Here is a 14,202-nt window from a genome sequence, read left to right on the forward strand (position 1 = left end):
GTCAACAAGACAACAATATTGTCAAGGCGCATCTCGGCCCAGGTGCAAGCTTCTGACTCCAACTGGCCTGAGACACCCAATAATAGCGTGTTTACCATATAACAACAAATTTAGTTGTAATCATGCTTTACGCTTATTATACGAAAATCCATTTCATATTTTATTTTAAAGAAATCAAACTAATGTCCAAATGTCTTAATGATAGTTACATTGGATCTAACAATATATTTTTAGTCACTAAATTACTAATATGCGTGAGGCACGATGCTTAAATTGTTTATTATACAAGAACCCATTTCATATTTTATTTCAAAGAAATCAAACTCAGGTCCAGATCCCTTAATGATAGTTGCATCTGATCTGATCTGATCTAACAATATTTTTTTAGTCACTAAATTACTAATATGCGTGAGGCACGACGCTTAAATTGTTTTTATAGTGACGGACCCATAGTAAGGCTTACTATTATTTATACTTCAAATGTCTTTCTACTACACAAATCAAAACTCAAATTATCATCTTTAGTAATTTGGACACAAGTTGATAAACAACAATCCAAATGACCACTGGAAAACCCTTCCAAGAAGTGGAATTGCCCGAGCAAAAACCTCAGGACGACCACGTTCTTTTCCCGACAGTGTTATCACCAAACACTAGCACCAATTCCACTGCAACAGAACTCACTGCTTTCGAAGAAGCGATCAAAGCTCATAAGCCATGGTTGGAGTCTCTTCTCCTCAAAAGTGGTGCAATTCTCTTCAGAGGTTTCCCGGTTGTATCTCCTTCTGACTTCAACTGCGTGGTTGAAGCTTTTGGCTTCCCAGAATTGAGTTACATGGGTGGTGCAGCCCCTCGAACCCAAGTCGTTGGCCGGGTTTACACTGCGAACGAAAGTCGCCTGGATAAGGAAATTCCTTTCCATCATGAGATGGCTTATGTAAGCTCCTTGATTCTGTTAGGGGTGCAAATAAGCCGAGCTACTCGAGATCGGCTCATTAAAAAGCTCGATCGAGCTCGAGCCTAAAAATAAGCTCGTTTAATAAACGAGCCCGAGCCTGAGCTTCACTTATCGCGCTCGCCGGCTCGCTGGCTCCTAAACGAACATATCATTTATATAATTTTTTTAAAATATATATTTAATAATTATTAATTAATATATATAATGTTATCAATAAATAAATAAAAATAACTAAATGATATATATTATTTTATACATAAAGTTATAATAGAAATAATATATAAAAATAATTATAATTATATAAAAATAGTTTATATATAGTAAACGAGCCGAGCTCGAGCTTGAAAATCTACTTACGAGCAGAGCTCGAGCTTTGAACATAGAGCTCGAACCGAGCCAGGCTCAAGCTCTGTGTAAGCTAAACGAGCCGAGCTCAAGCTTAGTCGAGCTTGGGCTCGGCTCGGCTAGGCTCGTTTGCACCCCTAGATTCCATACCAATAGCTGCTATGTTTGTTTGTAGTTACTAGTTTATTTGTAATTAATCTGGCATATAACAGCTTCCAGATCCCCCTACCAAGTTATTTTTCTTTTGCGATGAAGAACCAGGAATGGGGGGAGAAACTCCAATAGTTTTAAGTCATATCATTTATGAAAAGATGAAAGACAAACACCCGGATTTCGTTGCGAAAATGGAGGAGCATGGTTTGATGTATACGAATATTGCAGGTGATAATGATGATTCATCATCCCATACCGGAAGAAGTTGGAAGTCGGTATACAAGACTGATGACAAGAATATTGCAGAAGAAAGGTATGCATGTTAGCCAAGTTTGTTATCAATTAGATTTATTACTTTTATTTATCAGTTATTTTTTTCATTATTAATCTCTAGTTTGAATATTATTATTATTTATTATTATCACTAAATGGTTAGCTTATCATTAGTTGGTTGATTTTATTAATTTTTTTTATTGTAATTTCTTTTAATTATTCAATGCGGAATTCATATTGACTCACAACTGCAACGCCTGAGTTTATCTATCGAATTCGTCGACTAACGAACAAGCAAATCACTAGTTTTCATACTAATTAGAACGTAAAATTCTAAAATGTTCATGAACGCATATATGCCAAATAATTTAATGAGGATGTGCAATGACAATATTACCCTAAGTTTTTTAGTATTTTCTATTAACATTTAACGGAAGTTAAAGTTATTACCTAGCACATTGTTACAAAATCAAAACCTTAGTACCTATATCTGTGACTTTTAAACTTTAGTGCATAATCTTGTTAATTTAGGTAAACGTCAGGACCTACAATGTATTATTTTTATAACTATCACATTTAAAACAATATTTATCCGGCTAGTAAAACTGGGCATTGTGTTGCAGAAACGAGTTGCCGCGTATTCGGTGGGTATTAGTTACGTTAGTAAAGGTACCTTAATAAAACCCAAACTATAAGTTTGTTGAATAAACATATAAAAAGATTAACATACAAAAAAAAATAAAATATTTAAAATGATGTTTATTTGGTCTGTAAATCATGCGTTGTTAAAATCTGAGCGTTGAAGCCTAGGCTATTGGTAAACCCGAGCGTTACGACGGTGAGTTGACGCAAATTCCGTTAACTTTTAACGGAAGTTAAAGTTATTACCTAATATTGTTACAAAATTAAAACCTTAGTGCTCATACCTGCAACATTTAAACCTTAATACCAATTTTGTTACTTTAGGGAAACGCCATGGACTAACTTTATAACTGTGTCAAAAATTTATGTTTTGGGGATTGATAGGGCAGCGAAGCAAGGGACAAAGTTGAAATGGATGGATAATGGTGTAAAAATAATTTCAAGTCCGTTACCGGCGATCAGGATTGAGGAGGAGAGTGGTCGGAAAACATGGTTCAATAGTCTTGCATCTGGCTACTGTGGGCCAGCGACTGAGAAAACTGGCAATCACAATACATCAGTGGAGGTGGGAAACGGCGACCCTGTGAGTGATGATGTTGTGAAAGACCTTTTAAAAGTCTTGAAAGAAGAATGTGTTGCAATACCTTGGAAGAAAGGCGATGTTTTGTTGGTTAATAATTTGATGGTTCTTCATAGCCGACGACCACTGGTTAAGCCTCCCCGTCGTATACTGGTTTCCCTGTGCAAGTGATTCAAAAAAAGACGTTATGTGTCTTCCCTTTTTTATTCTTGTCTTTTTTTTTTCGCCTTTTTTTTATTTTGTTTTAAACACTTGCTTTACAACTTTGTAAAACTTCGGGTATTAATGCATTTTGTATGTTGTGATGTTGGACACTGATTTAAAACTTCGAATTATAGGATTATTTTTTTAGTAAGGGGACGATACCCAAGCATAATCTATTTTCCAAACACAACTACAAAGATAGCCCTAAACATGTTGGAGAAGAGGTGCACAAAACAAGTTTTGGGTATGATCAAGAAGGTCAAAACCGAGTATTCCAATAATCTGTTTAGGTATAGAAATTGGTTTTAGACAAGTCGTAGTGGGGCGATAAATCCCCACTTTTGGGGCGATATTAGGACCGCCCCACCTGGGTGATATGGGGGCGATAAGGGGGGGGGGGGTGATTTTTGGTCTACAACATCACTACACCCCTAAAATATGCATCGCTCATTTGCTGATATAACGTCACGTGTCAAAAATCGTCCCCATTTTGTAAGCCCTTCAATACATAATAGTCTTAAAGAAAAAGTTACTAGGTTTTTACTTTTCCCATTCCAGGTTTTTCTTTTTTTGGGTTTTGATTGGCTATAACTAGGTTCCAACTAGTTTCAAATCATATAAGCGTTGAACCAATTAATACCCTACATGTAGGGTTGGGTGTAAACAAGCGTGGCGGCGGTGATGATGGTGATGATGTTAGTGATGGGGGGTTTGATTTAATGGGGCTAAACGTTAAAGTGAGGGGTGTGGCTGCTGGTATTTATTTATTAACTAGTTTTTAGACCCCACCGTATTGCGGCAGGGATGTTAAGCTTAGTAAAGGTGGTAATAATTCTATGTCGATAGGCTGCCACCATTGATATTTAGTTTAGGGATGAGCATTTGGTATTTGGTACCGGTACTGAAATCGATACCGACTTGGTACTGTCGGTACCGAATCAGTACCAAAGTTTTGAGTTTCGGAATCGGTACCGGTACCGGTATTTCCCGAATTTTTAACTTCAATACCGGTACCGTACCGGTACCAAATCGAATATTTCGGTACCGGTACCAAGATTTGACGATTTTCGGGATCGGTATTTTCGGTACCGGTACGGTACCGAGCTCATCCTAATTTAGTTTGTATTTTCACTTCAAGTTATTACTACACGAACACAGTGTTTTTGATTATTTGCGTATCACAGCCGGCGAAACAAAAATGGTAAATTTATGTTATGCCATTCAGGTATATGTTGCATTAGTAAGAGAAAAGTGGGTATAAAATGTTTTCTGTGTAGGGGTATTAAAGTATCTGGTTTTACATGTTTACAGAAACACCACATTTGCACCACATGTTTCTGCCATAGTTAAGGTACAAAAAGTTTACAAAAATAGGTTTGGGGATTGCCTTATTAGATGGTGGCCATATATTGATCTTTTTGTCATTAGTAAAAAGAAATTTTCCTACAGAGTATGAAGCAAACATATGTTCCTAAGGTGAACGAAAGAACAAAATGTGGTAACAACAATAAGCTGTTTTGGTTCTTGAAACTAAATGCATTCAACCTTTAAGTCAGATATGTTATTATTAACATATATTTAAGTCTAAAATCACTCCCATTTTTCAAAATCATGTACTCATATGTACAATGCATGTATGCACAGGTACATAATGGCAATAACTGAATACATATGAAAAAGACAATTTTGTTGTTTTTGGTGGGTTGAAAAATTCCTCTGTTTTGCAATATCAGTTACACATAAGATGTAGGTTATATGAAGTCCTTGCTTGTACACTGTTAATCTGACCTGTTATGAAGAAAGTGCAACTTGATGAAATCCGAGCAGCCATCTCACCAGTTTAACGAACAAAATGCAACTTGTAATTTTATCCTATGTGACCTGCAAGGTGACAAAAACATATCGTTCTCAATTCTTTGAAATTGTCTAAACTTAGAAGGATACATGAAATTTTGAACTTTTACAAACTTACATATGAAAGGGTAAATTTAGGATGCATATGAAACTTGCTACAAATTCGATTATTCCAAGTATACTGAATATCATTCATGTCAGGATCATAGGTCGATTTGAAAATAGTTCAACTTGGCCCGGGGAGAAACTGGTAATAACCAAAATATATTTAGGTCAAAACCATGCATCTTCAAGTTCAAACTTCTAAAGACACTTTGTGACATTTGTCAATTTCGGGTTATTTTATACTTGTATTCTTAATGTAAACCCGACCCGTTTTGTATCTCGAACCTTTCGATATTATCAAAATGATGAATTGTATGTTAAATATTTGTTTTATAGTTGTTGGATAAAAAAAACACCCTTTTCGGTTCTTAAAATTCTCTGAAAACGATCAAAACGAACTCCAGGGACTAAAACTACCAAAATGGAGACTTTAAGGACCCATTTGTAGTTTGTGCTTTCTTGGGTCTATAACCAACCCATTTTCATGAAACACCCTTTATGAAAGACCTATTCAACTTACCCTATATATACACACCCATCTTCTTCATTTGTGCTTGCTCATTTCTTCATTTCTCTTTCAAATTCTTGAATTCTAAGGTTGTTCTTCATAAGCTAATCTTTAATTTTAACTAACTTCTCAATACTTAAAGCTTTATGTTACAACATATATATAATATACACTCCTTGTTTACCTTCGGTCTTTCATTTCTCCGGTCTCGGCCGGTTGAAATGTCGACTAGTAAGGCAAGGTTACATGGAGGACTTTGTAGTCCTTGTTTATATATTTAACAAATCTAACCATATAACTTGTTATACTTGCTTAAATTCTACATATTTTAGTTTATTTTTCATATTTGTCAAGTTCCATGGTATTGGGTATGTGGTGACTAGCCTCGGTTTCATCCCGAGTTGAGAACCGAACCAAAAACCTAACTTTTGTTTAAAAGCATTATTGTTAACTTTTTGAATGTAAAACTTGAGTATTATTATTTATAAGTTATTTTACAAGTTCCATGGTAATTGGGTATGTGGTAACCATCCTCGGTCTTATTCCGAGTCAAGGACCGAACCAAAAACCGAACTTTTGTTTAAAAGCTTTATTGTTAACTTTTTGAATGTAAAACTTGAGTATTATTATTTATAAGTTATTTTACAAGTTCCATGGTAATTGGGTATGTGGTAACCATCCTCGGTCTTATTCCGAGTCAAGGACCGAACCAAAAACCGAACTAAACCGAGTTCACTCGCTTAAGACACACAAGTGTGTTTTTAGCCACCAAAACTCATATTTTTCTTCAAGATTATATTTTAAATCAATTTTAGTTAATTTCTAAACATACTTGGCATGTCGGTAACCAACTTGATCTTATAACAAGTTCGAACCGATAAGGTCGTATACTCGCTTAACGAACGTTAAGGTTCTTCACAATAGAACTACATACTTGGTTAAGTCTATTTTGATTTTATTGAGTTATCTCATAACATTTATTATTTTGGGAAGTTAACTGTGAGCTTGGTCAATTATCAAGTCCCGAACCGACAAACCCGAACACTCATTTAAACCTCGTTTTGGTATTCTTATAACCAAAGGTTTTGCAATATCGCATTTTAACCCACATTATTACTTAACATAGGTTGAGTAAAAAAAGAAAAAAACTAATGAATAGAATACCGAGACCCGGTTTCGAGTAAACTTATTTTACAAAACTCGTTTCTTTAATTTCTCAAATATTTACATTTTTAAATCCTAAACTTTATTTATTTACTTTATTTGTCATGTATTTTATTTTAAACCCTTCCAAGACTACCTACTTACACAAGGCCCGTTTAATATAGGTCTTGCTCGTTAAACCGATCTCTCCGATTATTCACGACACTATCTTTCAAGTTTCTTGTTAATGTGAGTACTTTTTCATCCCCCGTTTTCCATCTTTCGTTTTGGGGGTGGCATTGCATACTTATTCAAATTCAAACGATTTATACTTGAGTCTTAAACCACAACACGTATTGTATATGTTTACTTAAATAAATGCTCGATTTGGTGTTATATGCTTTACATGATTATGTGCAAATTCTTGAATGCTAAGGCGGGTAGCCTCATCAAAGTATGATCATACGTTAATTCCGAGTATATATGGTATCCCCATATAGAAAGGTGTCGTCAATGTATTCTTATTGACGATTTAATTATTGTCGTCAATGTATTCTTGTTGACGGTTTGTCAATGTATTCTTATTGACGGTTTTATTTCTAAATTGTTGCTATTATTTATTATTTCATATACTAGTTGTGGATTTCATACTATATACTTATTGTCCAAAACTATGAAAATTGCTCACCAACCTTCGTGTTGACAAACTCTATTTTATGCATTGTTACAGGTTTGATGTTAGCTTGATTGGATTACTTGAAGAAACTTATTATCTTGGCTTTAGGATATTAGAAAATAAAAGAACAAGTTATTTGTTTATCTATCTATTTGGCATTTTGTATGAACAATTATTGTGTTATTTATGATGATATAGATTTAAATGAATTGTTTAAATATTCTAACTTTATAGTGTCATTGTGCAATGAGCAATCATGTCGCGCCTCGACGTTTCCGCCTTCACTGGTCGGGGTGTGACACACTTATTTAACATGCTAAAAAAATGGTTGGTAGAAAACTTACATGTTGAAGCCCCCTCCTATGATATGTGGCATTAAAAAGAACAAATTGTTTATGTCCCTGTACTAAGGTCAATCTTGGGCCTAAAAGAATAGGTCAATCAAGAACACAATCGAATCAAAGTTAAGTTTCCTAAGTTATTCAAGATACATATCTTTGACTTTCAACCATTTCTAACTCGTTTCAAACCCGTCAATGTCCAACTCTGAAACAAAGTGGAGAGTGATGCCCAATCAAATGGACGTAAATCGAGTTTCAAATGTACAAACATCTTAGCAAAATAGACAAAAAAACACAGCCCGTGTCAAAAGGAACAAATGTAGCAAAATTTGGCAAAGCCGTGGCTCAAAACAAAGCAAATTAAATATAAACTAAATACAAAGAAACAACAAATTAAACATACACTCAAATTTGCAAAACCGTGACTCAAAAACGAACATCACGACCTAAACTCATGAATTTGACATCTAAACTGAAAAAACCCACATTCTTAATTGACACAGGGTTGTTAACCGAGGCTCAGGTCTGGTACACAGCTGCAACATAGGTTGCCACGCCTAAGACCGGAGCATCATCACAGCCATAAACCAGAGAACATGACAGATTCATCAGCCAACACTCCTCCACCAGAACATTCCGAATTATAGAGTAATCATCACCAAAAATACAATAAAGTATAATTGATAAGTGATCTCTATGCTTGTAAATTAACCCAATTACAAATCTTGACTTCTCATCAAACATAATTCAACAGCAATTTCTTAGATGTCCAGAAAACCAAATAAGGCATTAGGCATTACATCAAACACTTAAGAACCAAATCGAACCATGAGTTCTTTCGACAAAGATTTCCTGACAAATAAGCCAAATCCACCACCGCCATACCGCTGCCACCAAGGGTTTCAAATCGGAACCCAGCAACAGCATACACAGGCGATTTAGAACTTATACCACAAAAACGAATCCGGCCACGGTGATGTCCAGTGAACCACCACACCACCGCCACAGACCGTTCAAATCTACCACTTCGTCGCCACCAAGGGTTCCGAGTTGGAACCCGGCAACGACAGACGGAGACGAAAGCTCACCTACCAATGATCACGAAGATGGGATCTTGAACACGATGGCGGTGACGACCTTGGTGGTAACAAAGGTTGAAGACAATGGTGACGAAGGGTGGCACCGGAGAGGAAGAAAGAGAGAGAAGCTAGGAGGTGTAAAGATTAAAGAAGCATTGGCATCATGAGGTGTAGAGTGACACCACATGTAAATCCCACAGAAAATGTATTATTATAATACAAATGTACAATATTATATGCCCAAGATACAACATGGTAAAGCATCTGGAGCAATAAACAGGGACATTGTGAGTGAAGAGAAGTTTCATAATTAATATTAATTTAATATATATAATATAATAATCTATTTGGTTTGGTTTACTTGTTCTCGTCAAGCTTGCTCATGTTAAATGAGTGTGTTTTGTTTTGTTTTTATTTTTTTCTTAAATATATTTGATTCTTTTGTATTAAACGGGCTGGTAGGAATAATAATAATAATAATAATAATAATAATAATATTATTATTATTATAAAGGTGTTGTTTATTAATAATTGCACTTGATTGACATAACCTATCGACATCATTGTTGATACCGATATCGAAATGCTTGTTCGATATCGGCACTCGCTACTATTTACTCATCCATATTTCTAATTGTCTATTTTTGATTGTATTTTATATCTTGTTATCGTAGGGAACAGTAATTATGTTAAGAAATTCTTGTGATTTTATAAATAGTTATCGTCACTCAAAAGTATTACACAAGTTTTACTATAGATAGTGCCTATATGTTAATGTTACGTTTGTACTTCACATTTTGCTCAAAGTAATGAATTTGGACATGAAACTTTTGAACTAAAATCTTTATTAACTACTTTCAATTTTTACTCAAAATAATGAATATTTAATACAATACCAAAGTACCAAACATTAAAAGAAGTTCGATACAATTCACTGCGGGTTGGTTCACATGTTCAGTGCAGTTCATTTTAATACAATGCATAATTGAAACCAACAACAATTTTTGGTTTAAAAAGAAAAAAACAACTTTTGATCAGTGACGGATCTAAGAATTTTTTTCAGTGTGTTCACTATATTTTTGATGCTCAAGTTTCATAGAACCGGATATAAAAAAATTTGGTTCAGTTCAAGTCAACATGGGCGGCTCATTCATTTTAGGGGCCTAAAAGAAACAAAAAGCCTGAGCCTTTTATAAAATATGTATGTTTTTGTTTACAACCATGCTGGTATTGAAATATTGAATGAATTTCTATCTATGAAACAAGACAACAATTTTTAGTGTATATTTACTTAAACCTCTCCCCACAATATTCTGTAAAATTTTTATTTATTTTTTTTGTCACTTTTATACTACTAATAGTAGAGGAAAGGAAGAAAAGAAAGATCTGCATTGTCATAACACATACCTCATAAAAAGTGACTTGTATGGACCTCTTGTTGATATAGAAATTTTTGTTGGCCCCGAATAGTTTGTTCGGAGCTCGGTTTTTTATTCCATCATAGGTTTTCAAGAAAAAAAAAGAATAGGAATGTGAAGATAATTGTAGTTATGTCGATTGAAGCCGGGAACTCGACAGGAAGGAGGCGGAAATACGGGTCCCATTAGGGTGCTGAAACATGGATTGGCCATAGATCAATTGGATAACAAAAATGGAAACCTCTTTTGTTACTAGTTATTATAAATGTTTTGTGTAAATAGTATCTCTCACTATAAATGCTATTCTTTTTAGTTATAGTGCCAACATATGCCCATTGCAACCAATCTTTTGTAAATATAAGCTACACGAGCTCTGTTCTTCGTAACGCGTGAATACGATACTAGTTGTTTCTATAATTTTTGCATTGTTTATTGGAAACTACTGTGGTTCATATTGTTTGGGAAGCTACGGTATGGTGTTATGCAAGAGAATTTTAAATAGTAATTTGGTAACGATGTTAGAAATACTTCGTTTGTATTTGCCACATTATGTTAAAATACTTTTTTAGTACTTTTTATGATAAAAAAAAATCAACTGCTTAATATGTTCGTCTTAACGCCGACTCATTTTGGGTTGAAATTGGATGGATATGTAATTGTTGTTTATAGGAGGGGATATATGTAAGTAGTCTTTTAATTAGTTCATTAAGGGTAAAATAGTAATTTAATTAGTAATTTTTAATAAAATGAATAAATATGTAATATATATGGTTTAGGAAGGGAAAATATGTAATTTATATTTAAGGGTTGGATAAATACGTAATAAAGCATATTAGGAAGGGGATATGTATAAATGCCCCTAAAACAATTTGCATGTTTTAAGTTTAAAGTTTTATTTTACTTTACACATTTTAAAGTTTAAAAAAGTACAAAAATAATTTAATTATTTTAAAGTTTAAAAATATACAAGTGTAATTTAGCATAAAAGTTATGTAAATATACATTATAAAAATAACTTGTATAATTTAAGTTTAAAAAATTATGATAATTTACATACTTTAAAGTTTTAAAAAGTGTGCTGATTTACATAATAAAAATAATTTACATATATTAAGTTTAAAAAATTATGTTAATATACGTATTTTAAAGTTTGAACGTGTATAAATGCGAATTACATATTTAAAGGCTAAAAATTATTTTAATTTGCATATTTTACAGCTTTAAAAAGTATGTTAATTTGCATAATAAAAATAATTTACATATATTATATTTAAAAAATTATGTTAATTTACATATTTTAAAGTTTGAAAAGGTAAAAACATACTATATTTCAAACAAAGTTTATCGGTCGGTAAAACCCGGGCATCGATAAAACCCGAGCGTCGTTGGTCTAGGACGATATGGCGGTGAGCCGGTAAAACCCAGGTGGTGGTAAAACCCGAGCGTTGTCGGTATCGTGCATTGTAAGTTACGTTCGTTCTTGTAGTGGAACTAAAACAAAAAGGTTGAATACCCCATACTTTGGTAAAACCCGAGCGTTGTCGGCCTGGATTACGATGATAAGTCAAGGCGAATAAACAAATAAATGTTTAATTATCAAATTTAAAAATGAGCATTTAATAATTGAAATCTCTCATAAAAATGAACATGAGTTTTTCCTAAATATTAATATCAATATCTTGTACTATAGTAATATAAAAATCCTATAAAACAAAATGAAGACTCTTTATTGTAAAATAAATATAGTGACAAAAGTTATAATTTTATCACACTAAAAGAACAAAAATAAACGATTAATAAAAAAAACTCAAAATTTTATTATTATATTATTTTTGATGCACGAGTCACCTTTTCTTTTTAGTGCTTCAGCTTTTTCGCTTCTTTCTTTTACACTTAACAACAATGATTCTCTGAAAGTTGTGTTTGTATATGCTTAATGAACGTTGATTGTAAGTATATGAATTAGTGTGGTTGTTTACTTCATGTCACAACCAACGGGTGGAAGAAGAAGCCACCATCGTTGGCAACTAGATCTACGATTGACTGTTCATTTTTTAAGAGAAATTAAGTGGAAAATATAGTAGATCGGAATATTCTAAATGTGTCAGGTGGTGGATAGCGGTGGAGGTGCAACCCGGCGTCGGCTAGTGTTCCGCGGTTGTTTGGCAGCGGATAGTATCGGGCTCAGGGGAGTGACAAAGATGAGTTATAAACTTAGATTTGAAGTCGAGATGAGTTCTCCGGTGTCGATAAGCAGTTCGGTACATCGTTTAGGTTGTTTTGTAGGCTAGTGATTTTGATTTTGGTTTCGATTCTTCTAACTTGCCCTTTTTCATATTCAGATTTGTGTTTAACTTTGTTAATTCGTGGATTCTTTTAATTGTCTGCTAGGTTAGTAGGATATTGATCCGTCTACCACACAAATGGAAATATAGAAATCATCAACTAATGATATATAGTTTAAGATGACAAAGGTTTATTTAATGTTTATTAGGAGGATTATTTAATATAATTGTAATTCATATTCGTATGTAAGTAAAGTATTTAAAAACATAAACTTACAAAAAAAAAATGAAGAAGAAGAAGAAAATTCATAGTACATTGTTTGGAAACATAATTTAAAACTTTAAAAATTACAAATTCATAAACTGCTAAATATTTCTTTAAAAACCATATTTGGTGTCTTCTTTGTAACTTTATCTTGATTATCGAAAATAAGCATTTTAATATTAATACAATCTCTACTCTTCATTTTTTATAAAGTAACATATAGTTAACCATGAGTAAAAACGGGTCTCTCAGATATATTCAAACTCTTGCTAGACATCGGCTTTGAGTTTTTACAATTATACCGCGCTTATCTATTGTGTCATCAATATAACCAACGATTAACACTGCAACTTAAGAAGTTTTTGGCAGGTTGTAATTCCTTGCATCTTTTTGGCTTGTTACAAAACTTGAGGTCTCATTTACAGTTTAACTTAACTACCATCAGGTAGTTTTACACTTGTATTTAAAGTAACAAAAAATAAAATGCAAATAGTAAATATTTAAAAATTAAACCAAACAAAGTTTATGGACCGGCTTTATATAACCGGTTTACATTATATATTATAAACCAAGCCGTTCACTATGGTTTGAAAATTTCAAAACCGGCCAACCAAAAGTTAAAACAATCACGTCAAAGCATGAACACCCCTAGATGATAATCCACCATATACCTAACCATATATAATACTGGACACAATTACCCATCATGATAATAGTCTGCATACCAAACTACTGATTAAAGTGATCATGGTAATAATTCATTACACATGGAAAAAAATAGGAAACAAAAAAGATCACCCAATTAGAGACGTCATTCAAAAACCCTAGTTGGTTTAGATATAGGAACCAATACCAATAAGATCATTCCATGAATTTACCGACAGTGCCCATGCGCAATTTTTTCATCGGTTTGGCTTTATCATCCCAAAATGACTCTGATTTATTTTCAGATATATTAAAACTAACTCATTTTGTCACCAAAATACATATGTTCGTGTATGACAAAAGTTGTACAAATAAGACAAATTAACAAAAAAGATAAGAATTCAAATATTAGCCCACATCTAACCAAGAACTTGAAAGTTTTGTTCCAAAAAAAAAACAAAACAATAGCCCATATGCAGACGAAGAGAAGTTTTACGCAAAGACTTTTATATAGTCCTGTAAATTTTTAAACCATAACTTCATGATTGGAATAAATCCGAGTTGATTTCTACAAAATTTAAAAGAAAACAATTACGCAGAGGCTTGTTATTTTTGGAAATTATAAAATTAACCAATAAGAAGACGCTAGAAAGTCTTGCTTTAATCTACTTATATATATATATATAATAAAAGAATGGATTTTATCAAACCTTCCTTTTTTATAATTC

General features: G+C 33.2%; 1 protein-coding gene across 1 annotated transcript; it reads left to right on the top strand.

The window, feature by feature from the left end:
• The first annotated feature begins 520 nt into the window (after positions 1-520).
• On the top strand, positions 521-3,127 carry LOC143627446 (clavaminate synthase-like protein At3g21360). Its single transcript, XM_077097267.1, has 3 exons — positions 521-937; positions 1,516-1,769; positions 2,756-3,127. Exons 1-3 carry the CDS (start codon positions 560-562, stop codon positions 3,120-3,122), a joined length of 999 nt encoding a protein of 332 aa, XP_076953382.1. The 5' UTR covers positions 521-559; the 3' UTR covers positions 3,123-3,127.
• Positions 3,128-14,202: the final 11,075 nt, after the last annotated feature.

Source organism: Bidens hawaiensis, unplaced genomic scaffold, assembly GCF_021521415.1.
Source record: "Bidens hawaiensis isolate Kalapana, Puna unplaced genomic scaffold, B.hawaiensis_p1.1 tig00004682_1, whole genome shotgun sequence".
Classification (NCBI taxonomy): domain Eukaryota; kingdom Viridiplantae; phylum Streptophyta; class Magnoliopsida; order Asterales; family Asteraceae; genus Bidens; species Bidens hawaiensis.